The sequence below is a fragment of the Nycticebus coucang genome, chromosome 4 (genome assembly GCF_027406575.1).
Source record: "Nycticebus coucang isolate mNycCou1 chromosome 4, mNycCou1.pri, whole genome shotgun sequence".
NCBI lineage: Eukaryota > Metazoa > Chordata > Mammalia > Primates > Lorisidae > Nycticebus > Nycticebus coucang.
This window is the reverse complement of record NC_069783.1, coordinates 95486098-95511363: the sequence shown is the minus strand read 5'-3', so window position 1 is coordinate 95511363 and position 25266 is coordinate 95486098. Positions and strand designations below refer to the sequence as shown.

Genomic DNA, 25266 nt, shown 5'->3' with positions numbered 1-25266 from the left:
ACATCTTTACCTAATTGAGGAGAGACAGATCTAATTCTGTGTTTTCAGATCTAACGTGTTCACTAGAACATCTTTTTCTATAACGCCTTATCCCAAGGAGCCCTAAGGAAATGGCAAGATGAAACGGTGAGGTGGCTGCTTGTACAGGATAGACGGCAGCACAGGACCACTCAGCTCAGACAGGAGATGAGGCTCAACTGACTCTCAGACAACAGGCAGTCAGCACAAAGGTCCCCTCATCCCTTTGTAAATGAGACCCCTCGAGCCAGAGCCTCAACAATGCAGCACCTACAAGAAAGGCCCCTCTGTCCTCTTTTGTCCATCCTGCCGCTGAGAAAACCACCTGAGCACAGCCCACTGACAGTCACTGACAAGCTCAGGGTCAGGGGGCTGTGTAGGTGAGATCTGGGCCTTCCCTTGCCAGGTGGGGGATGGCAGGGCTTCAGGAGCCCCTGAGAGATGCCTCCAGCAGCAAGAGGACTGTGAGGCAGAGGGGGACTCAAGCTAGGATCAGGAAGATGGAACACTGATGAAAGAACTTTCCCTACCCTTAAATTTTTTGGGTCTGAGGTCGTAATGAAAATTTGAATTTTTAAGAGGCATACAAATAGTCTAGAATTTTCTGCATCGTTTTCATGCATGATTGCACTTATTGCACTTATTGATTTCACTTATTGCACTTATTGATTTCAGCTTCATCAATAAATGTGATGTCTGTTCCAGATTTTGATCAGCCCACATTTATTCCCTACATAGTGACAGGCTCATCACAGGTCGTGTGCAGAGGTAGGGTGGCCGGTTACCACCCACTGTGAGTCTCAGCTGCAGCTCTTGGAGCACTGGCTGCCGGTGCACCCCAGCATGGCGGGTGGTGGGCATAGCTGGGGGGGGCTGGCTGCTTTTCATCCTCAGGATGCTTGTCTGGTGGTTTACAGGCTGTGTTAGCTGCTGCCTTCTGAAAATCATGTCATGAGTGGAGTCTGTTGTCTTCTCTATGGAGCAAGAGTGGAGACACTTAGGAAGTATTAGAAGATCTAAAAGGCAGGCTGTGACCCATGGGCTTTGTTTCTGACGCTGTTCAGAAAATGATATATTTAGCATCAAAACTAACACCCGCTTTAAAACAGACCCAAAGGATAGGACGGTCTTCTCCTGAACTTCATGAACAGCTGGTTTCTCATCTGTCAAGTCGCTATATCTTCATCTAAGTTATGGTAGAAATTGAAATATCTTGTCTATTACACAAATTTAAAGGTGACATTGAATGACAAGTTACTAGTAGGGAGGAAGGAAAGTAACTCTTAGGAAGAGTTTGCTAGGGGTTATTTATTTGCTGCTTAATGTTTTTGTTACTTGAGGTTTCTGGTCTCTGGCTACCAACGTGCAGGAGACAGACGTCTATAGCAGTGATTTTCAACCTGTGTGCTGTGGCGCACTGGTGTGCTGTGGGAGGATCTTAGGTATGTCGAGAACATTTTTAAAGACCATTAATTAAGTTGTCTTCGAAAGATGTTTAAAGCACAGTAAATATATTCCTTTTTTACTCTTTTTTTTTTTTGGATCAACATAATTTAAGTGTGCCATGGAGGTTTAACTATAGGTTGAAGTGTGCTGTGAGATAAAAATGGTTGAAAAACACTGCTTTACAGTGGGAGAGAGATGGCCCAGAAAGGAAAACGAAGACTTTGTGTGCGGTTTACCCAGGCTGCTTGGAAGCCGTAGAGAAGTCAATTAAACCGAGCTTTTGACTAAGGTATCACGTGCACTGGGTAGAAAACAAAAAAAAGACCAAAAAGACCCTCAAAACTGATTTCAGTTGGCTTCAGCTACCTGAGCACCTTGTTCTTACTTTTAGGGGTTGGATGCAAAATAAATGTAAATATAAATCCTTCTAGTCTTCCTGTGGGTCAGCATAAGTTGCCATGATTTGTGTTCACTTTGGCCTTGGCCCTCCCCTGAGGGGAAAGGGAAATGGCTTTCTGGAAAGGAAAGACAACAGGTGAATTCACTGGTGCCTAGAACTGTGTTTGTGATATACATGCAGGGAGTGAGTGATGACTGGACGTCCATCAAAGCCAACGTGGCCAACATGCTCTGGGGACCAGGATATGCGATTTCCAATCTAAATGCCTTGGACACAGCTCTCAGGGAACTTTGGGTCATCCCGAGGACGCTTGTCCTCTATTCTTGCCAGGTGTGAACTTCTAGAGCATTTGTGGCGCTTCGTCTTGTTCTCCTAGCCCCTTAGGAAACAGTAGGTCGTGTTGGACTGGGCATTTAAGGAACTGCAGCTTTGGCGCACAGTAACGGGTGCTGTTATGGTCTGTAGAACTTGTATCATTTCTCTGTGTGCCTGGAGGACATTCTGGACATGTGTGTGTCTTTGTGAGGGCTTGACAGTAAATTCCATGGACTGTGCCTGTCTTTGTATGATAGCTGCTGCCTGGAAGACAGTTGTGTGATGGTTGGAAATGAAACCTGGTACAGAAGGGCACATGTCCAAGTCGAGGTGAGGTCATAGGTCAGGAGCTCCATGATCGCAGTCTCGTATGTGGCAGGTTCAGAGTTCAGGGTTTACAATCTTGCATTTATGTTAACATTTTAAAAGTTGTTCAGTTCCCAGAAAAAAAAAACAGTTTATGTTTTTAAAAAGCTAATATGTGGTTATGTGGAAAATTTAAGGAAAATAAAACTGGAAAGTAAGCAAAATTGTACAACCTCTCTTAACATTTAAGATAAACTTTTTGTACAAGTCACTTTCAGCACGTTTTAAAGAATTTATGTGGGTGGGATCGTACAGTAGGTGCTGTTTCTAACCTGCTTTTTCTCTTTTACAATATTGTGGACATCATTTTAGATAAAAGGGATCACTTGAAGCAGAAAAGTCAGGCTTTATTTCTACTTTATAGAAATCAAAATGAGATAAGAGTCTAGTCTAGGGTGACAGAGTTAATAAGAAAGCCAAGAATTGCTATTCCTTCCTTTGAGATAGTGCTAATTCTGTCTTTATATTTGTAAAGTATTCATATTTAATGTGCCAAAGAATTTTTTTTTTCCTCTACATGTTAGAACTTCCCCTCTACTAGCATTTGGGGATATGCCTCAAATTCATTAATGTTTCCAAACATTGTGACTTGGCTGCCTTCTTGCTTTGCTGGGGTTTAGAGCCAAAAATAAGGGCACAGGGGGGACCTCAGGAGTGGGATCCCTTCCTCTTTCTTATCACTATTCTCTGCTGTCAGTACTGATGTGACAGGGCTGGGGCTTCTCTCCAGTGATATTTCGCTTGCATTCAGTGTGGGCAGCATAGACCATTTCTACACAAATTATGAGAAATTAACTGGGTGTGATGGAATGAGCCTTTAGTCCCAGCTATTCTATTCATGAAATGGGAGGACTGCTAGAGCCCAGGAGTTTGAGGCTGCAGTGAGCTCTGATCTCACCATTGTACTCCTGCCTGGGGGACAGGGCAAGACCCTGTATCTTTAAAAAAAAAAAATTATTTTGTTGTTAAAGGTAATAATAGCTAGTGTTTACTGAGTACTTATATGCCAGACACAGATCTAAGATTTTCAACAGCTTTTTAAAATTTACATACCAGACAATTCACCCCTTCACAGTGTCCCATTCAGTGGTTTTTATTACATAGTTGTTGAACGTCACCACAATCCATTTTAGGACATTTCATCATGCCCCAAAGAAATCCCATACTTACAAGCAGTCACTCCTCGTTTCTCCCTTTCCCCCCAAGCTCAGACCAATCACTGATTATTTTCTGTGTGTAAGTTTTTCTATTCCAGACATTTCATATACATTGAATCAGACAGTATGTAGTCTTTTTGTTTTGGGGTTATGCCACACAATATGATGTTTTTAAGGTCCATCCATGCTGTAGCACACATTTATACTTCATTCCTTTTTTATGGCTCAATAATATTCTGTTGTGTGGATATACCACAGTGTGTTCATCTGTTTATCAGTTTATGGACATTTGGGTTATTTGCATCTTTTGGTTGTCATGAATAATGGTGCTGTGAACATTCGTGTGCAAGTTTTTGAGTGGATGTGTGCTTTTAATTCTCTTGAGTAGATATACCTAGAAGGGGAATTTGTTGGTAAAGTGGTAAGACTATTTTTAACTTTCTGAGGTATTGAAAGACTTATTTTCCAAGCCCACCTGTGTAGGAGGGTTCCAGTTTTCCCCCATCCTCGCCACTGCTTGTTATTATTGGACTTTGTTCTTGAGACAGAATCTCACTCTGTCGCCTGTGTAGAGTGCTGTGGCATCATCATAGCTCACAGCAACCTCAGACTCTTGGGCTCAAGCGATCCTCTTGCTTCAGACTCCTGACACAATGCCTGGCTAGTTTTTCTATTTTCAGTAGAAATGGGGTCTTGCTCTTGCTCAGGCTGGTCTCAAAGTCTGGCTCAAGGGATCCCCTCGCCTTGGCCTTCAGACTGCTAGGATTTACAGACTTGAGCCACTATACTTGGCCCAGAGGCAGCATGTTTTACTATCAGTGTTTGTCCTGTGGTTGGCTGTGTGTCTGTAGTGTGTGACAGACACACGCATGGGCACTGGAGGGGTCCAGTCCCTTTTGCATTTGCTTAAGTATCAGGGTATGCCAGTGGATTGGAAGATATTTTCCTTTGTAATCTCAAGCATCCATTCACCACTTCTGCCTCTGCCTTCTTCTTGGTCCCTCTTTCCCTAGGGACCTTGAAGCCAGAGCACAGAACGAGTTCTTCCGGGCTTTCTTCAGGCTGCCGAGGCGGGAGAAGCTGCATGAGGTTGTGGACTGTTCCCTCTGGACGCCATTCAGTCGTTGCCACACTGTGGGACGGATGTTCACCTCTGACAGCTACGTCTGCTTTGCCAGCAGAGAAGATGGCTGCTGTAAGGTCGTCCTGCCGCTCAGAGAGGTAGACAGTGCCTGACTGGGTGGCTGGCTGGGAGATGGAGCACAGGAGGGGATGTTCAGACCTCACAGCTTTGCCATCTAAAGATGGATGACTAGATGGCTGGGCTTCTTGAGGGAAGCATGGCCTGGATCGGACCATTACCCATTTGGTTGGTCACTGCTTTTCCAGTTATTGCTATGGTGACCTGAAATTTGCCTAGAAGTGATTGGCAAAAACAAGGTACTGCAGCCTCCACATTATCAATAAAGCTATTATTATAAAAAGTACATGCCTCACAATTAAATTTTTCCAAGCAGCTCTCTGGAATGAATCCTCCCTTTTCACCTCACCTTTTGAAAATAAATGGCAAATTGCTTGGCTTTTATACTCTGCTGGAACTTCAGTTAGAAATTTTTAAAAATACTTCAATATGGCTCAGATCTTTTCTTCCTGCAATTCTCTTCCTGGAAATGGGGGAAACCTGACTTTACTTCTAGATCTGAGCATCCCAGTCCTTCGGTTTCCGGGTATCTCTGCTGGTACATCACCCGTTACTTCATCAAGACCACCAGATAGTCCTTCTTGTAACGTATGTACTGAGTACTGCTCTTTGGAAGAACTCAAAACTCTTTTATTCATGTGATTGCTCACCTCCATGTCATTATTCTGTGGTGGATGTCTTCATTTTACAAATATTCTTTTTTTTTCTTTTTTTGAGACAGAGTCTCACTCTGTCACCCTTGGTAGAGTGCCATGGTGTCATAGCTCACAACAACCTCAAACTCTTGGCCTCAAGCGATTCTCTTGCCTCAGCCTTCCAAGTAGCTGGGACTACAGGCACCCACCACAACACCTGGGTATTTTTAGAGACAGGGGTCTCACTCTGGTTCAGGCTGGTCTTGAACTCATGAGCTCAAGCAATCCACCCGCCTCGGCCTCCCTGAGTGCTAGGATTATAGACGTGAGCCACCACACCCGGCCCTCCAGGACATTTTTATCTTCCCACTGAAGATGTCCCCATCAGACGACAGCTGCCCTGCCCCATCCTTTATCAACCCCCGTTCTACTTTCTGTCTACAAATTTGACTGCTCTAGGTACCTTATACAAGAGGATTCATACAATATTTGTCCTTGTGAGTCACTCATTTCACTTAGCATAGTGTCCCCAAAGCCATCCATGTTGTAGCATGTGTAGGAACCTCCTTCCTTTTTAAGGCTGAATAATATTCCATCATATGGATGGACCACTGTTGGGGTTCCCGTGGACCCCAATCTGGGATGGTAGTCAGCAAGGGAGATGGTGCTAGAAATGTCAAGAGACTTTGCACCAATCTTACAGCATAAATCCTGGCAGCCTGAAAGGGCAGACACTGCTTCACGAGCCAGGCGGCAGCCTGCAACAACGCAGCTGCTGGTTCAGCTTCCAGGAGTTTTCACTGGGTGCAGCAACAGAGTAGACGTGCAAGAAGGCATAGCAGTCAAGGTTAAAAAAATGAGAGGGGGAGATTACAGCCCCCAGGAAGGCTGGGTAGAGGGTAATGGTAGGCTAACCAGGAATACGGAAGATCTGAGTAACATAACATGTGCAGGCAGAGAGCAAGTCTCGTCTCCTCAGGCGGACATCTTCGCTTCCCTGATCGAAACTATTAATTGATTTTTTCAGCTGGCCTGTACCGCTGATTTCCCCACCCAGGGATGGTCGTGCAGACATTTCCCTGACTGGGCAGCCTTCACACTCCTTTCTTCTCAATTAGGAGTACAGGGGTGGCCCGCCTGAGTGCTTTATTCTGGCTTGAAGGGCCCCTGGGGAACTCAGCCTATCTCCCTCCCACAGTTCCCCCATTTTGTTCATTTAAACGGCCTGTTCTTTATGTTCTGGGTGGGGGGGGAGGCAGGCAGGCTGAAATCCTCACCGACCTTCCAACTCAGGGTAAAGCGCCCCGGCAGAGGAATGTCTCCGTGACTGTCTCTGCATGGGGGTTCAGCAGTGCAGGGCTGAGACCTTTAGGTTCTTGATCAGTAGTTTATATTAGGGAACCTATGATCGCCCAAAGGGATGAAACTTGTTTCCCCCCTTCTCTTCTCCTTGTATATGTTATCTGGCTGTTTCAGAAGTTCCATTTCCCTATGTTCCTGTTTACCCTTTAACCAACCTTCCTGGGGGCCTTGAGTCCCCCCCCCCCTTTTTTTTATCTTTAGCTGCTTTGCATCCTTGCACTTTTACTCTGTTGCTGTACTCAAAAAAAGACCCCTGAGAAGCAGGACCAGGGCTGCATTGTTTCAGGCTGCCACCCAGCAGCGAGATGGTGTATGCTTCTCCAAGCTTCCAGTCTTTATGCTATAAGTTGGTGTAAAATCTCTGGATTTTGGCAGCCCCATCTCCCTTGTCAACCACCGTCCCAGTCAGTGTTCCCAGGAGCCCCAACAAACATATTTTATAATTTTATCACAGGGGCTGCTTCCCCCTTTGGTGATGGTGAGCAATGCCACCTTGTTCACTTTCTAACCTTTCCATCAGTTTCTTATCGCAGTTGGTTCTATCTTGGGATAGTTTCTGACCATGCAGTTAAACGCCTGCCTTTCATTTTCCTTGCCCTCGTCTCTGGCAACAGGTGGTGAGCATCGAGAAGATGGAAGACACGAGCCTGCTGCCTCAACCCATCATTGTCAGCATCAGGAGCAAGATGGCCTTCCAGTTCATCGAGCTCAAGGACAGAGACCGCCTGGTGGAGGGGCTGCTCGTGCGGCTGAAGCAGGTCCACGCCAACCACCCCGTGCACTATGACGCCTCCACTGATGAGGACGTGGTATGGCCCCTCAGAATGGTCAGATTTGATACGGTGGAGATTCCTTTTCTGGCTGTGTCTAGGGTAGTGGTCTCCAGAGGGGGACACATGCAGGGATCCACCTGGGGATGAGAAAAGACCCCTGGGCTGTGTCTAGTCTGGTGTCACGTCTGCTACATACGGGTCCCGAGTGAGTGTTGCACCAATTGGGGGGTTGATGTGGAATTACCCACAACCGGGTTGGGTGTCAGGGACACTCTCCTCACTCAAAAGGTAGAGGGGTTGACACTCTTGCCTCTGAGGTTCAAGGGGATGACATCATTTCTGGACAGAGGTAACCTGGTGAAGGAGAAGCTTCATTGTCCTTGAGGTTGGGCAGGGGCCTGGACACAGCCTCTCTTTGTACCTAGAGCCATTTTCTCAGTATGGCCATCCTTCCCAGTTCCAGAAGCTGAGGGGAAGGTGAGGCTGCCCAGGAGGAATTACATGTGGACCCAGCCCTGGAGCTGTAACAGACTCCCTGGGAGAACCTGGGGAGCCACTTCTTCCTGAGGATCAGAGTCTGTTATGCTCCTGCACCCAAGTGCGAAACAGACTGTCCTGTAATTACAGCCACAACACTTTCTCTCCCTCTCTCTCTCCCCCTTTCTCTTTCCCTCCCTCTCCTCTCTCTGCCTCCCTTTCTCTCTCCCTCTCTCTCCCTTTCTCTCTCCTTCCCTCTCTCCCTTTCTCTTTCCCTCTCTCTCCCTCTCTCTCCCCACACCCTCTCTCCCTCTCTCTCTCCCCCTTTCTCTTTCCCTCCCTCTCCTCTCTCTGCCTCCCTTTCTCTCTCCCTCTCTCTCCCTTTCTCTCTCCCTCTCTCTCCCTTTCTCTCTCCCTCTCTCTCTCCCCCTTTCTCTTTCCCTCCCTCTCCTCTCTCTGCCTCCCTTTCTCTCTCCCTCTCTCTCCCTTTCTCTCTCCCTCTCTCTCCCTTTCTCTCTCCCTCTCTCTCTCCCCCTTTCTCTTTCCCTCCCTCTCCTCTCTCTGCCTCCCTTTCTCTCTCCCTCTCTCTCCCTTTCTCTCTCCCTCTCTCTCCCTTTCTCTCTCCCTCTCTCTCTCCCCCTTTCTCTTTCCCTCCCTCTCCTCTCTCTGCCTCCCTTTCTCTCTCCCTCTCTCTCCCTTTCTCTCTCCCTCTCTCTCCCTTTCTCTCTCCCTCTCTCTCCCTTTCTCTCTCCCTCTCTCTCCCTTTCTCTCTCCCTCTCTCTCTCCCCCTTTCTCTTTCCCTCCCTCTCCTCTCTCTGCCTCCCTTTCTCTCTCCCTCTCTCTCCCTTTCTCTCTCCCTCTCTCTCCCTTTCTCTCTCCCTCTCTCTCTCTCCCTTTCTCTCTCCCTCTCTCTCCCCCCCTTTCTCTTTCCCTCCCTCTCCTCTCTCTGCCTCCCTTTCTCTCTCCCTTTCTCTCTCCTTCCCTCTCTCCCTTTCTCTTTCCCTCTCTCTCCCTCTCTCTCCCCACACCCTCTCTCTCTCCCCCTTTCTCTTTCCCTCCCTCTCCTCTCTCTGCCTCCCTTTCTCTCTCCCTTTCTCTCTCCTTCCCTCTCTCCCTTTCTCTTTCCCTCCCATCCTCTCCCTCTCTCTCCCCACACCCTCTCTCCCTCTCTCTCCCCACACTCTCTCTCCCTCTCTCTCTCCCTCTCTCTCCTCTCTTTTTTTGCTCTGTAGGTGTCTCCTGTGTTTCATTCAGCAAACATGTGCAGTGACCACAGGTTTGGGGATCTTGAAATGGTGTCGTCTCAAAATAGCGAGGAGAGTGGGAAGGAGAAGAGCCCGCTGCTGCACCCCGACGCCCCGGTCACTGTTTTCCAGCAGTCGGACAGCCAGAGTCCTGACTCTCGAATGGTGGGTGGGGCCGCTTTGCCCTTGCTGGCCTCACGAGTGGAGCCCTGGGCAGGGTGGTTGCCCAGGCGTCTGGCCCACTGTGGAATGTGGCACCCATTCACGTCAGCTCCACAGGGCCCCAGGACAGCAGGATGGCACCAGTTGTCAGGTGCCCCTGCAGAGCTAGTGTTCTTCCTCCCTCTTTTCCTCATTGGTAGACAGTGAAAGGGGCCTGCTGACCTGGTCAGAGCTCTCAGGGGCGGTTCTCCCTCCTGCCCTGCAGCAGCTCTCTGCTGCTCTTGGCTGTGTGGCCCTAGGAGCCCACAATGTGGCCCCATGGGGTTTCCAGGTATAGAATAAATCATCCTCTTTTTTTTAATCTTATGGGACAAAAGGTCACCTATCTTCTAGTTTTACTGAAAATATTTTTGCTATGTTTACTTACAGTTTCCTTCTTTATGAGGAGAACTTGAGGCAAAGGTCATATACAGTAGGGTAAAGTGACTGGAAATTATACTTTGAAGTAGAGCCATGGCAGGTGGATGCCTTGTTGTATCATGAGTACCAGGCCGTGGCTGTGAACGTTGGTGCCCCAGGCTTCCTTTTGGTTGCTTAATGGCTCCTATAGATTGATAGCTAGCTTTATTTATCCCAAATTGAGCCTTCTCACATGGCTTTACACATAGGTGTTTAATTAACTCTCGTTGACTAAATAAATGAGAATATTGAGTGTATTTATTTTCCACCTTACTGCAGAATAGAGGTAATTAAAAGCAAACATAAATATCTTGTTTAAAAGCAGGAAACATTCCTGCTGCCTAAGGGAAAATTTTCGAGTATTTTCAGTTGCCTAGAGAAATGGTATCTTTCTCATTTCTCTTGATAAGAACAGTATGTTTTTCAGGTTTCAGTTTTGCCTCTGGCTGTCAGAAAGCTCAGGGAAAATTCTGATGCCCTCTTGTTCCCGGTTGCCCTCCCAGGTGACCAGGTTTTGACAGGTGGAATGGCAGCGATATCCTGAGGATGATTCCCCAATGTCTCCATCTCACCCTCCCACCTGATTTGAGTGACTTCAGTATTTGGATTGACATGTTCTTATTATCAACCTTCCCAGGAAAATAACATTGTATTTGTGTGAATGCTTCCCCTGGGTCTGAGCTCCTGAGGGGGCTAGTATTGTGTGTTATACATTTGTGAATCCCCTAGTTAGGGGTCACAACTATTAGCTGCTTGAACACAGGTGTCATTGCCTGCCACCATTGGCCTGACTGTTCATAGAGGCAGTACTTTAGCTCTGGTGGCAGGTGAGGCTGGGCTTCTTTATATGTTAAGAATATTATCATTTCCAGTCCAGGGAACAGATAAAAATAAGCCTGTGGAATGACCACTTTGTGGAATATGGCAGGACCGTGTGTATGTTTCGCACAGAGAAGATTCGGAAGCTCGTAGCCATGGGGATTCCTGAATCTTTACGTGGGAGACTTTGGCTGCTTTTCTCAGGTAAGTGTTGCTGGTGGTTTGGCCCAAATGTTGTTATTTTTGGAGTGGACCTAGAAATAGGCCCGAATCTGAGCAGTGCGTGTGTGTGGATGTCCCAGTGGAGTCATCTGCCTTTGCATTATCCCTGTGAATCCCCAGCTTCAGACTTTAGAGCCCTCCCTGTGTTAGCTGTGGGGCCTTGGTCGTGTTGCCTGAGGCCTCCGGGCTGCGGCAGCCTCCTCCTCCTCCTCGGGCAACGTGGTCTCCCTTCCTTTAAAAATGACTTCATGAGTTTCTACATAGTGCTGAGAATTCTATTAAGAGCCCTCTGGAAGAGAAGTGTCTTTATGGGATCTGCCTCTGAAACGGACTGGACAAAGTCCCTTGGACGCGGTTGGCTGTGTGTTGAAACACACAGCCACAGTTGGCTGTGTGTTGAAACACTACGCCCCCGGAGCGTAGTTCCATTGCCCCTGCTCCTTGAAGACCTGTGGCAGCCACAGCAGGAAGAGTTGCAGACTTCTCTTCCTTCTTCACACCACTTGACCACTCGGTCCTGCAGCCTCCCTTTGTGTTGTTGGGTGACGTCTGAGAGTTCCTCACCAGGACATTTACTGACGGAGGGGCTGAGCCTGGGACCAGACCGCCCCAGACACTTGCTGAGTGGACATCGTCCATCTCTCCGTATCACCTGGGAGTGGTTTGTCCCACTTGGCAAAGGAGCTGGGGACCCTGAGGGCAGGAAGAGAAGGCCCCTGTGATCCAGTGGTCTGACTTGGCTGTGCATTTCAAGGTGCTGTGGGAGGCGTAGGAGAGGTCCCTTCCCCTGATGACCCTGTGATGCTCATGGAAGCAGTGACGCTCTCAGAGGCTGGGCCTGCATACCTGTCCCCTCCCTGTTCTCTCCTCTTGGGGCTAGAACCTTCCCTTGTCCTACCTCATGCCAGCCTTTTGCTAGTATCTCGCGCCTCCATTAATACTCTCCTCTCTCGTCCCTATCTTCCCCCATAGTAATCCCTTCCCTCCACCTCCCCACCTGAGATACTCAGACACAGATTTCCTGCTTCCTGACAGCCCCAACAGCACCTGGCTTCTTTCTCTTTCTTTCTTTTTTTTTGAGACAGAGTCTTAACCTATCACCCTGGGTAGAGTGCCATGGAGTCATCACAGCTCACAGCAACCTCTAATTCTTGGGCTCAAGCGATCCTCTTGCCTCAGTTTTTCTATTTTTAGTTCTTCTATTTTTCTATTTTTTATTCTCTTGCTCAGGTTGGTCTCAAACTCATGAGTTCAAACAATTCACCTGCCTTGGCTTCCCAGAGTGTTAGGGTTACAGGTGTGAGCCATGACCCCTGGCAGCGTCCAGCTTCTCTATCATGTTCCTTGTTTCCTGTGGCAAGGCACCGTCCTGCCTACCAAACCATCAAAATACCTCCATTTTAAAATTAAAAAATTTCTGTATTTTGTATGTAAGAAAACAGCGTATATTCATAGTTGAGATATAAGAACATGGAGGGGCAGGCAAAGAAAGTAATGTTTCTCATTGCCCAACCTCCTGGAGGTGACACCTGTCACCTTCGATCTACATTCTTCTTGAGCTCTATTGTACATTCACACACACACGCTTTTCACACAGGCCTGTATTTTCATATTTTCATGTGGGCCTATGTGACTGTGAGTTTATATAGCACTGTCATTCCCAGTCAGTGACTGTTTCCTTTGTTGACAGGAAGGTTGCTGTACTGTTTATGCTGCTGCCGAAGCAGTGACAGCTTTTGGGGAAAGTGCTGGGTATTCCCTGAGGATGCCACAGTGTCAGCTCAGCAGCTCAGATGGGAGTCACAGTTAGTGACTGTGGGCCCGAGGGCTCAGGAGGGGGTTGCACTACACCCAGCAGTTAGAGCAGAACCAGACCGCTCTCTGTGCCCTCCTGCCCTCAGACCCCAGGGAGGGCCGCCGCCTGCATCCACAGGTGCCTGGTGCTGGCCGCCGAGTGGACAGAGTTGTCGCCCGGTGCTAGTGCCTGCATCCTGCAGCTCACCTGCCTGTGAGAGGCCTGGGCAGTGGCTCTGGTGGCAGATGGCTGGTGTGGGGCGGATTTTCTGTGCTTGGTCATCCTGCTGTGGTTTGCATGTCTTGAACCTGAGCTTCAGAGTTTCAGGTTGGCCTTTTGTAATTGTTAGCTTCGTTTCACTACAGTGGACCCTTCTCTCATGCATCACCCATAGGTGCTCTATTCAATTTCTTTTTTTTTTTGAGACAAAGTCTCACTCTGTTATCCTTGGTAGAGTACCGTGGCATCACAGGTCATAGCAACCTCCAACTCTTGGGCTTAGGTGATTCTCCTGCTTCAGCCTCCCGAGTAGCTGAGACTACAGGTGCCTGCCACAACGCCCAGCTATTTTTTTTTTTTTTTTTATTGTTGGGGATTCACTGAGGGTACAATAAGCCAGGTTACATTGATTGCAATTGTTAGGCAAAGTCCCTCTTGCAATCATGTCTTGCCCCCATAAAGTGTGACACACATCACGCCCGGCTATTTTTTGTTGCAGTTTGGCCAGGGCTGGGTTCAAACCGGCCACTCTCAGTACATGGGGCTGGCATCCTACCCACTGAGCCACAGGTGCCGCTGCTGCTCCATGCAATTTCTTGTTGAATTTATGTAAGAGATTATGTGTGTTTATGTGTGTATATGCTCCTTCTTTTTCTAGGGAACACAACTTACTAAAGTATATTAACAAAGTTACTTTTATTCTGAACCATCCCAACCCCACCCACATAAAGTCACTCTTTAAAAAATTCACCTTATTTCTTTTTGACCTTTCTTTTACTTTTCTGTTTCTGGAACTAGGCCATGTAGCAGAAATGAATTCCTTTTGATTATGTGTGGTCTCAAAATATTTTATGTCCTTCAATAAGTAACATGACTCCATGGGGACCTGGAGTCATGGGGACCTGACAGGATGGGCGCACTCCCCTCGGTGACACCATCCTGGTGATCATCTCCCCTTGAAACATTGCTTTTAAAACTCAGATGCTGTGACGGACCTTGCTGCACACCCCGGTTACTATGGAACTCTGGTGGAGGAGTCCCTGGGAAAATGCTGTCAGGTCACCGAGGAGATCGAGCGGGATCTGCACCGCTCCCTCCCAGAGCACCCCGCCTTCCAGAACGAAACTGGGATTGCTGCTTTGAGGAGAGTCCTGACAGCCTATGCCCACCGGAACCCCAAGATTGGATACTGCCAGGTGAAGGGGCTGGCACCAGGTGCAGAGACCCTTAGTCTGTGCGAGATCACCCTCCCAGGCCTGGTTCTATGCCCAGCTCCAGGGCTGTTGTGTGAAGGCCCCATGCTGGTCCCCTCCTCCAAAGAATATATCAAATGAGGGCCAGAGGAAGTCTTCTTGGTATAGTCAAGCAGGCTGATAGCTTGAGATTTAAGAATTTACCCTGTGCCTGAAGGGAGATAGAGTGACAGTGCCTAGGCCGTGGGGCAGATTTGAGCCCCTCTCGAGCTCAGCCATAAGATGGGGTTTGTAGAGCGTCTACACCTCTACAGAGATTATGGAAATTATTTAAAATGGCAGTGCTACTTAGAGAGGACAAAGATAGTCAGGGCTAGTCGAGTTTCCTTCAGGAGGTAAGATGACATCCTGTGAGCCGGTCATGAGTTGAGGAGTGTCGTCAACAGGCACAAGATGAAACGCAGAAACAACAGCATTAAAAACCTAACATGAGACTGATGTAGTGAATCTCTGACATGGAACCATTGTGAATAAGCAAAATCAGTGGGTGAATACGGTTGTGTTTGTGGGAGGTATGTGTGTATCTGTCTGAACGTCCGGGGAATAGCTGGATTGGAGACTTGCCTGGGGCTGGATCCCACATGACTAGGTGGGGACTGAGAGGTGGCCATTCAAGTAGGTGTGTCTTGGGAGGACTGTGTGGAGGTCACAGTCCTTCTACTCCCCAAGTGTCAGTATGGTTGGGGTGCACTGGACGTCTATAACTACAAAATCTTTACTTTTGTGGGTTGTTTAGGCTTGTGTGTTTTTCATGCCTCTGTGCTATTAAGTGGACAGGCTGGTAACTGTTCCTCCCCCCACTCCCGAGCAGTCCATGAACATCCTGACCTCCGTGCTGCTGCTGTACGCCAAGGAGGAGGAAGCCTTTTGGCTGCTGGTTGCCGTGTGTGAGCGGATGCTGCCTGATTACTTCAATCACCGGGTGATCGGTAAACCACTTCCCTTCCTCCTCCTGTGTCTGGGAAGCAGTGACAAAGCCTGGGCAGGATGTTTACCATCAGTCCTGTTTGTAACACACCTTGGTATCACTCTGCTGGTCTCTGCCCAGTATGAGTTAATGCTTGCATCTGCAAAACTAACTTGGGTCCTGTAATTCTCTGCTCAGTTCTGGCTATATAGTTGGATAAGGTAACCCAAGTACACTCCTGCTACTCACTCTACAGATTTTGGATGAAAAACAAACAAATTATTTTAGATGGATTACTGAGCTTACAAGAAGGACAGGAAAATACTAAGGTCCAACAAACAAGTTAAAAAGTGAAATCTGTGGTTTTATACTGATGCCATGGCCTGGTAAGAGGGGGGCTTTTTTGTCCCTAGAGGAGGGGAGGTGAGTGGGATGGTGCTGGAGACCCTTGAGGGCTGCACCATCAGTTAAAGGACAGACTTGGAGGGCCCCCACTTCATTAGGAGAGCATAGCAAAGCCTGTCTGTTGCCATCTGGGTTCTGGGTCCCATTGCATTCCTGCATTGCTGCTTCTGTCTTTCCTGTGGCTTAGATTTGACCATGTGCTGTCTCTGGGGTCCTGCAACCTCCTAGTGGAGAACACAATACAAAAATTATTTGCGGTTGGTGATCCTCTGTTTTTGAGACAGAGTCTCACTTTGTTGCCCAGGCTAGAGTGCCGTGGCATCAGCCTAGTTCACAGCAACCTCAAACGTATGGGCTCAAGTGATCCTCCTGCCTCAGCTCCTGAGTAGCTGGGACTACAGGCACTAGCCACAATGCCTGGTTAATTCTTCTATTTCAATATTTTTGGTAGAGATGGGGTCTTGGTCTTGCTCAGGCTGCTCTGAAATTCCTGAGCTCAAGGGATCATCCCACTTTGGCCTCCCACAGTGCTAGGATTATAGGTGTGAGCCACTGTGCCCAGCCCTTGATGATTCTCTTAGGTACACTTTTTAGTAATCCAGATGAGAGATGAAGATGGCCTAAAATTAGGGTGACAGCATGGGAGGAGAAATAAAAGAACCAACTTAAGACAGAATTTGGCAATTGACTGGATGTAGCAGGCAAGGCAGAAAGACTGTATCCTAAGAACCTAAAGATGTGATGACCTCTGGGAGGAAGGAGGGGTGGCAGGTGGATTGGTTGGCTGGGAAGGTGGTGATGGCTGGGCAGTGGGCTCCCTTTTTTGTGGGAGGTGGCGCAAAGTACAAAGAAGCAAGAAATAATAGGAACCTGGGTGTCACAGATAGGCATGTTGTCTAGGCCATTATCAAAGCCACTGTTTGATGTGTGTTGCTATGTGACAGCGCATACTCAGTAGAGACCATCTAGACCCTCTGTGATAGTGTGTACATCTGTGTGATCACCGCCTCAAGACAGGATCAAACAGTTGGAACATTTCCATCAGAAAGTTCCCTTCTTCCCCTCCCCTAAGGCAACACTTGGTACTGATTTCTATCACCACAGATTACTTTGGCCTACTCTTGAACATTGTACAAATGTAACCATAGGGAATGTAGTCTTTTGTGTCTGGGTTTTTTCACAGACATCGTAACTGTGAGAGGCATCCACATTGTTTGTACATCAGCAGGAGGCCTCTTTGTTGCTGAGTAGTATTTTGCTGTGCATTCATACTGTGATATGCTTGTCTGGTCACCTGTTGTTGGACATTCACGCTGTTTCCAGTTTTGGAATATGATAAAGTACCAATGAGCATTCACATTTAAGTCCTTTGGGGAATATGTATTATTATTTTTATTGGGTATTTTCTTAGGAGTAGAATTGCTGAGTTGTAAGTCATAGGAAACTGTAGATGTATTTATATATCCCATGCCAGCAGTGTATGAGATTCCCAGTTGCTCCACATCCTTGCCAACACTTGGTGTTGTTTTATTAATTTTAACCATCCTAATGTCTAAGAAATGGTATATATGGTGATGGTTTTTAATTACGTTTCTCTGGTGATTAATAATGTTAAACTTACTTCTTTATGCATACTGACCATTTATTTGCCATCTCATTTGAGTGTCTGTTCAGATCTTTAGCCTATTTAAGAAAAATAGATTGTTGCTTTCTTAGTAAGTCACAGGAATTCTTTATCTTGGATAATAGACTTATGTCAAGTATATGCATTGTACACTTTTTCTCCAAGCTTGGAGCTTGTATTTTCATTTTATTAATGATACTTTTTGAAGAATAGCAGTTTTGTTTTGTTTTACATTACATTTTATTTTTATTTTATTTTATTTTAGACAGAGTCTCACTCTATCACCTTGGGTAGAGGGCCATAGTGTCATAGCTCACAGCAACCTCAAATTTTTTTAGTAGTGATAGTGTCTTTCTCTTGCTCAGCCTTGTCTTGAATTTCCGAGCTCAGGCAATCCTTCCGCCTCAGCCTTCCAGAGTGCTAGGATTATGGGTGTTAGCCATCGCACCTGGCCAGCAGTTTTAATTTTGATAAAATTCAGATTATAATGTTTTCTATGGTTAGCACTTTTTACGTCTCAAGAAATTTTGGTTTTTGCTTATATTTTCTCTAGAAGTTGTTTATATAAATAGTATTAGCTTTAATATTAGGTCAGTAATCCATTTCAAATACATTTTTCTGTGTGTTGTGAGGTAGGGGTTTGGTTTGCATTTCTGTCTACTCCTTGTCCCGTGCCAGTTGATTAAGAACTATTGTTTTTTGAGACAGAGCCTCAAGCTGTTACCCTGGGTAGAGTGCTGTGGCATCACAGCTCACAGCAACCTCCAACTCCTGGGCTCAAGCAAGTCTCCTGCCTCTGCCTTCCAAGTAGCTGGGACCACAGGCGCCCGCCACAACGGCCGGCTATTTTTTGGTTGCAGCCGTCATTGTTTGGCGGGCCTGGGCGGGATTCAAACCCACCAGCTCAGGTGTATGTGACTGGTGCCTTAGCCGATTAAACACTATTTTTTTTGAAAAAGAATATCATTTACTCATTGAATTACCTTGGTCACAATGTCAAAAATCAGGGAACTAATTCTGGGTACTTTTCTGGACTCAAATTTTGTTGCATTGTTCTGGTTTCAGTAGACTGATTTTAATTCTACCTTGAATCCTGTCCTAACCAGCACTCCACGGCCTTCCTTTTCCAGGGGCGCAAGTGGACCAGTCTGTATTTGAGGAGCTCATCAAGGACCACCTCCCAGAGCTGGCGGAGCACATGAATGACCTCTCAGCCCTGGCGTCCGTTTCTCTCTCATGGTTTCTGACCCTGTTCCTTAGCATTATGCCTCTGGAGAGTGCAGTGAATGTCGTAGACTGCTTCTTCTACGATGGGATCAAAGCCATCTTCCAGCTGGGACTGGCTATACTCGAAGCCAATGCTGAGGAGCTGTGCAGCAGCAGGGACGATGGCCAGGCCTTGATGGTCCTCAGCAGGTGGGCTCTGCCACGTACTTCAGGGGGTGGTACGTGGGGACGAAGGAGGCAGCTGAAACTCTCAAGAACTGAAGGAGGAATCAGTTGCAGGTGCCTGGCTGTGCTATGGAAGTTTTTGTCCCCCTCTACCCTTGCCAGCCATCACCCTGTGCCTCCCCCAGAGTCAGGTCACCACGTGGCACTGAAACTGCCATGGGGTGGGGCGAGAGTGTTCAGAAAGAGGGGGGCTCCAAATGCTTTTATTTTAATGTCTTACGGCTTGATGTGGCTTTGGATGGAATTAGGGGAACACCAGGCCTTGGACTACTAGCTGGAGGTTTCAGATATTTCGTGTGTGGGGCTGATGAGCTGCATTGAAGGAAAAGTCACAGGGAGATGAGTGCTGGAACCTGGCTCTCTAGGAGCTGAGGGCCAGCTGAATGACATTTAATGGGGGTGGGCCCATAAATTGCATGTGTGCACAGAATTTTGTTCTTAGTTCACTGCAGAATTTTAGGCCCCTGGAAGCCCACACACAGAGCCCACAAGACAAGCCTGGTTTGTGTCTGGCTGTCCCTTTTTCTAAGCAGCCCTGCCCTTCCCCAGGTGTTGGTATTGGTGGGTGCTCCAGCATGCTTAGCACCCCGTGAAGGTGGTGGGTGTTGTGTGGTGCTTTGGCAAGGACCTTGAGCTTTAACGGGGTGGTGTGCTCAGGTTTCTAGACCACATCAAGAATGAGGAAAGCCCAGGGCTTCCCGTTGGCAGCCACCATGCCTTTTTCTCCGATGACCAGGAGCCCTTCCCTGTGACTGACATTGCTGACCTGATCCGGGATGCCTATGAGGTGAGGGGTCCCCTACTGTCTCTAGAGGTGGATGCAGTGGGAGATTTTCTGGGCTGCTTCTGCCCCTCTGTTTGGATGTAAAAGGGGACTCCTTGAGTGAGTGTCTCTTGTTTTCCTGCAGAAATTTGGAGACCAGTCTGTGGAACAGATCGAGCACTTGCGCTGTAAACACAGGATCAGGGTCCTCCAAGGCCATGAGGACACCACAAAGCAGAATGTGGTGAGTAGAGGTCACCTCTAGGGGTACTCACAGAATTCGGGAGCTAACCCAGGAGTGTGTGTCCCTTTTGGTCACATGACGTAAGAATGCCAACTTTTTTTTTGGCATTGCATTTAAAACTTAGTAGGGGTGACATAGGATGGAAATAGCCTGGTGGGTTTTCTTTTTTTTTTTTCCAGTTTTTTTTTTTGGCCAAGGCTGGGTTTGAACCCACTACCTCCAGTATATGGGGCTAGCGCCCTACTCCTTTGAGCCATAGGCGCCGCCCAGCATGTTGTTTTAGAATCAGATTGTGGGCATATTAACCACCACGAGCCTCAGTCTCCCAAGTTGTAGAATGGGGCTAACAGAACCCACCATGCAGGATTCACAGAGGTGAGGTACATAGTGTATCTGTGGTGGGGTCTGCTGTTATTCAGAAGGGTCTTCCTGCCCAAGCTAGAGCTCTGCTAGCTTTTTAAATTCTAGTAGGGGCTAATAACATTTGTCCTGAGGCACTAATGTATGAGTTGGAAAGAGATTGAGGATAAAATACCTAAAAAAGATATTGGAACGTGATCTGTGTCTCTTGAAGGAGCTGTTGGGTAAAGAACATGGGCCCTTGGGCCTCCCCAGGAGGGAGAGTCCTCTCCTCCCTCTGATGTCGCCAGGGGGACAGACCTATAATTCATTCCATTGCTGTTTATTCTTTCCTTAAGCTCCGAGTTGTTATCCCAGAAGTCTCAATTCCTCCTGAAGACCTAGAAGAACTCTATGACTTGTTCAAGGTATGAAAGTCTGGGGAGCTGAGGGCCGTCCAGGCTCTGAGCTGGCCCAGGCCTCTGTGCCCAGCCTGCCTGGGGAGCCTGTGGCTGCCATGGGGCCTGCCGTGTGCCTGCTCTGGGCAGCAGAGGCTGGGGCCACCCTGCCTGCCAGCTGTGTGTTAGCCTCACCTACTCACTGCCACCCTGAACCCTCATCCTCACCCTGTGCCCTGGAGCCAGCCCCCAACCTGGCATCTGGCAAGAGGGAGCTGGGTGCTCCTGGACATCCCTGAAGCTTGGTGCACCCCAGTGCTGAAGGTGCTGTGTACTGTCTAGAGGGCATCAAGGCCGGGGAGCTGCCCTTCTCTGCTCCCTTTGTCCTAATGCAGTCAGGATTCCTCATCTTTGGGAGATGAAACAGCCACCCTATTGAAGTCATCACCTGGTACACTTTTTAATGACGCATGATCCTACTCCACGATACATGTGTGCACGTTTTTATATTTGTGGGTGGATATGTATGCTAGTTCATATATTTTTCCTTGATACTCTTATTAGCCCTCTCCCATGTTGCCACACGGCCTTAATCATTTCTGGATGATTTTATGATCTAGCGTATTGGTAGCATGCGACATAGTAAAGCAAATGTCTAATATTCAGATATTTACATGCAGCTCTAGGTTTTGCTGTTTAAATCATCCTATAAAGAGCCTCTTCGGGCACCTCACTGGAAGTTTTCTTGTCAAAACTGTGAAAACGAGGAAGAAAGGCAGACCCACTGGTCCACTGCGTCACCCTGGCAGAGGCCAGGGAGGAAGCACAGTTGCAAAAAGCAGGCCTGGCAGAGCACACAGCCTCCGGGGCGCTTCCTGGTGGGGACTCTGAGCCCCTTTGCTTCTGAGCTCAGGTCACCTTCGTGTGCCTGGAGTGGGCCTCTCCCAGAGTCACTGAAATGGCTTGGTGGGGTGGTGGGCTCCTAGCAGTCCTCACTGCTAATGAGCAGGATGTGTGGCTGGAGCTGGTGGGTCCTTGTCTCCCATAAACATTGCCTGTTTGCAAGTTTTATTGTTCCTTTGTTGCATGAAGACAAAATACGAAGTCAAAGGTTACTTGGTGTCCCAACCCCCCAGGCTTTCTTTGGCTTTCAAGGAGGGAAAACAGACTACTAGAAACATGACGGCAAGGAAACAAATGATGTGTTGTTTTGTCTTATTATTTTTTGCTTAAAAATACATTTATTTACTTAGGGCTTGTGGTTCTCAGGTTGAGAAACTAGCAGGCATCACAGATCTGAATTTCTGTAATTTAATGGATGGCTTTGAATGATAATAAAAATTAATTTAGTTGAGTACCAACCACGTGGCTCATGTTTCATAGGAGAGTACTGAGATGCAGCTTCTGTCTTTCGAATCAGAATTTCATTTTCTCATGAGGAAGGGCCATGCAGAAATACCCTTACATTATTTTATAAATATGTGGTAGGTTCTTCATAAGGAGTTCAGTCCTTCTATCCTTCCCTAAGGGTGGAATGTACAGGCATGGCCTTCTCAGATTCACAAGCAACAGCCAGCTCTGACCGGCTTCTTTAAATACTCTTCCCACATGAACGATGTGGGCTGGGCGCAGTGGGTGGCTCACACTCAGCATGGGGGAGCAGAGGCATTGGATCACCTCAACTCAGGAGTTCGAGACCAGCCCGAGCAAGAGAGAGACTCCATTTATAAAAATAGCCAGGTGTTGTGGCAGGTGCTTGTAGTCCCAGCTACTTGGGAGGTTGAGGCAAGAGGATCACTTGAGCCCAAGACTTTGAGGTTGCTGTGAGCTATGATGCCATGGCATTCTACCCAGGGTGACAAAGTGAGACTCTGTACCCCTTGCCCCCCAAAAGATGAACAATGTGGTTGTTACTTAATGAAATTTACTGTCTATCTGTTTAAAGCAATCCCTTAAATGACAGAAATTTAGATTGGTGACATCTCCCCTCTCAAGTTCAGAACAGCTTTGTTTGTCTTATCTCTCCAAGTAGGATGTGAGCTGTAGAAATAGAAACTTGGTGTCCAGCACTACTCCTGGAGACATCTGGGACCTGAAACGGCATCCTGTGTGTTCACAGACATGTTTTACCAATGAGTAGCTACACTCAGCTGTTGCTGGGTTATGCGCTTTAAAGAGCACTTGGTTTCCTTAATATTAGTTTGTTTTCTTCTTAAGACTTGTTTTCAAATGTAATTGAAAACAAAAAATAAAATGAAATTATACCTACTTTTACCATTAAAAAAAGAAAAATAATCTGGGTGTGGTGGCTTACATCTATAATCCCAGCACTTTGGGAGGCTGAGGTGGGAGGGTCACTTGAGGCTAAGGGTTTAAGACCAGTGTGGAGAACTAGGGAGGCCATCTCAACAAAAACATTTAAAGAAAGAAAGAACGAAACTTTTTTTTTTTTGAGACAGTCTGACTATGTCACCCATGGTAGAGTGGTGTGGCATCACAGCTCACAGCAACCTCAAACTCCTGGGCTCGTAACCACTGTGCTACGGGTGCCAAGCCAACTAAAACATTTAAAGAAAGAAAGAAGAACAAATTTTCTTTTCTTTTCTTTTTTTTTTTAGAGACAGAGTCTCACTTTGTTGCCTTTGGTAGTGCATCACAGCTCACAGCAACCTCAAACTCTTAGGTTTAAGTGATTCTTTTGCTTCAGCCTCCTAAGTAGCTGGGACTACAGGTGCCCACCACAACACCCAGGCTATTGTGTTGTTGTTGTCATTGTTGGTTTGAACCCGCCAACTTCAGTGTATGTGGTTGGTGCTGTAACCACTGTACCATGGGCGCTGAGCCAGAAGAACAAAACTTTTAAGCAAGAAATGAAAAGGCCTTACCCTCTGCCACTATGCTCCGACCTTGTACAGGTAGTTACTGTTAGTAATATGGTTAATGTCTTTCCTGATTTCCCTCCTTATCATATCTATGTGTAAATACATACTTGCATACAATATATACGTACATCCCCACACGTAAAAGTGAGATTGTGCTGTACGTAACAGCTTGCAGTTTTTATTTATTTATTTATTTATTTTTTTCTGTTGACCATGTATATCATGGACTTCTTTCCGGATCAGTATCTGTAGATCTTTTCTTACTCTTTTTTAGAGACTGCAGAATTTCCTTGTAGGGCCAAACAGTGATCGATTCAATCATCCACCTTTGAGGGACATTTAGTTTGTTTCTAGTTTTGCTGCTGTCCATGCATAACCAGTGTACCGAGCATTTCTCTGGGCACCAGCCCTGTTGCTTCTGTGGAATATTGGGTCACGGGGGGTGTATACCCTAAATTTTAGTCCATCCCCTAAAGTATTTTTCAAATTTTTGATTTTTCAAATTACAGTCTCATGATGGTGTCTGAGGTGGCTTGTTTCTCCACATTCCACGCCTACCCAGCATTTAATATTTTGCTGGTCTGGTAGAAGATTGGATTTTATTTTAATTTAAACTTGTTTACTCCTTAATGAGGTTGAGCACCATTTCATGAGTTTATTGGCTAATTGTATACTCTGCAGAATCACCTGTTAATTTCCTTCGGCTATTTTTGTATTAGCTTGTTTCTGTGGGGCTCTGTAAACCAGCTGTGTTAGTCCTCAGCCTGTACGTGACGACCATGGTCTTCTGCATGGATGGGCCTTTGGTGAGATAGTATGCGTGAATATGCAGGGAAATTCCTAGTGTGCCTTGAGTTTTTAGGGTAAGAAATTTATTAGGCCTTTGTTCTCGTGGTTGGCCAGGTGAGGTGGCTCATGCCTTGTAATTCCAGTATCCTGGGAGGCTGAGGCAGGAAGAGCCCTTGGGCTCAGGAGTTCCAGACCAGCCTGAGCAAGAGGGAGACCCCATTTCTACTAAAATAGTAAAATTAGCCGGGCGTTCTGACGGGTGCCTGTAGTACCAGCTACCCAAGAGGGTGAGGCAGGAGGTTTGCTTGAGTCCAGCAGTTTGGGGTTGCTGTGAGTTATGATGCCATGACACTCTACTGAGGATGACAAAGTGAGAATTTGCCTCAAAAAAAAAAAAGAAAGAAAAAGTTCTTACAGTCTTTCTATTTGAACAATGTAGCTGTCACAGTGAGTGTGATGGTAGAAGAATAAATGCCATTTCATCTTCCAATCAAGAATTTGCGCTTGCAGACTGCAGCATCTGTGTTGGTTTCAGTCCCCACTCTGGGCAGAGGGCATTGACGCCCTGCAGAGCCCTAGAGTCCCTGGGAACCATTTTAGGCTTTTGTGAATTGAAACGTTCAAAGATGTACTCTAGTGTGGGTGTAAGTAATGCATTCTAGGGGGTACCGTGATCCTTGGTGGCAGGACTGGTTTTGATGGGCATTAGTTTTCACTCTGTTCCCAAGACTCCAACTCTCCCTCCCCCCTTTTTTTTAATTTAAAAAAAATTGTTAATATATTCATGTGGCTCCAAATTCAGAAATGATAAAAAATATGCACTACAACAAATGTTCTTTGTTCCTTCCGTGTCCTATAGATTTGGCTAGCCTTTTTTGAATTTCAAATAATATAATTTTAAGTGAAAATATCAGAATGAAAGTTGTGTCTTCTGTAATTAACTGAACTGTCCATCTAACAATGGTTAGAATGGTAAATTTTATGTAATGTATATTTTACTACCATGAGAAAAAAGGAAGTCTTAGTAACAAGGAGTGGAAAAGATGTCAGAATGACATGTGCGTGTGGGAAGGAGCGTAGCGTACAAGGGAACACTCTTGTAGGTGTGGTCAGAGTGTGTCAGGACACTGCTTCTTCAGT

General features: G+C 46.8%; 1 protein-coding gene across 5 annotated transcripts in view; it reads left to right on the top strand.

The window, feature by feature from the left end:
* Positions 1-25266, top strand: part of TBC1D8 (TBC1 domain family member 8) — a 131829-nt gene that overhangs the window by 90431 nt on the left and 16132 nt on the right. For 4 of the 5 annotated variants that reach the window (XR_008379734.1, XM_053589931.1, XM_053589930.1 and 1 more), the window contains exons 6-15: positions 4716-4923; positions 7515-7709; positions 9383-9559; positions 10888-11038; positions 14052-14266; positions 15135-15252; positions 18390-18675; positions 19369-19498; positions 19620-19718; positions 20417-20485. Coding sequence is in view for 4 of the 5 variants with exons in the window: in XM_053589931.1 (XP_053445906.1) it covers positions 4716-4923; positions 7515-7709; positions 9383-9559; positions 10888-11038; positions 14052-14266; positions 15135-15252; positions 18390-18675; positions 19369-19498; positions 19620-19718; positions 20417-20485 (1648 nt within the window). In the remaining variant the exon portion in view is untranslated. Of the gene's footprint in view, positions 1-4715; positions 4924-7514; positions 7710-9382; positions 9560-10887; positions 11039-14051; positions 14267-15134; positions 15253-18389; positions 18676-19368; positions 19499-19619; positions 19719-20416; positions 20486-22487; positions 22976-25266 lie in introns of those variants that run through there. The other variant, XM_053589932.1, reaches the window with a different exon arrangement.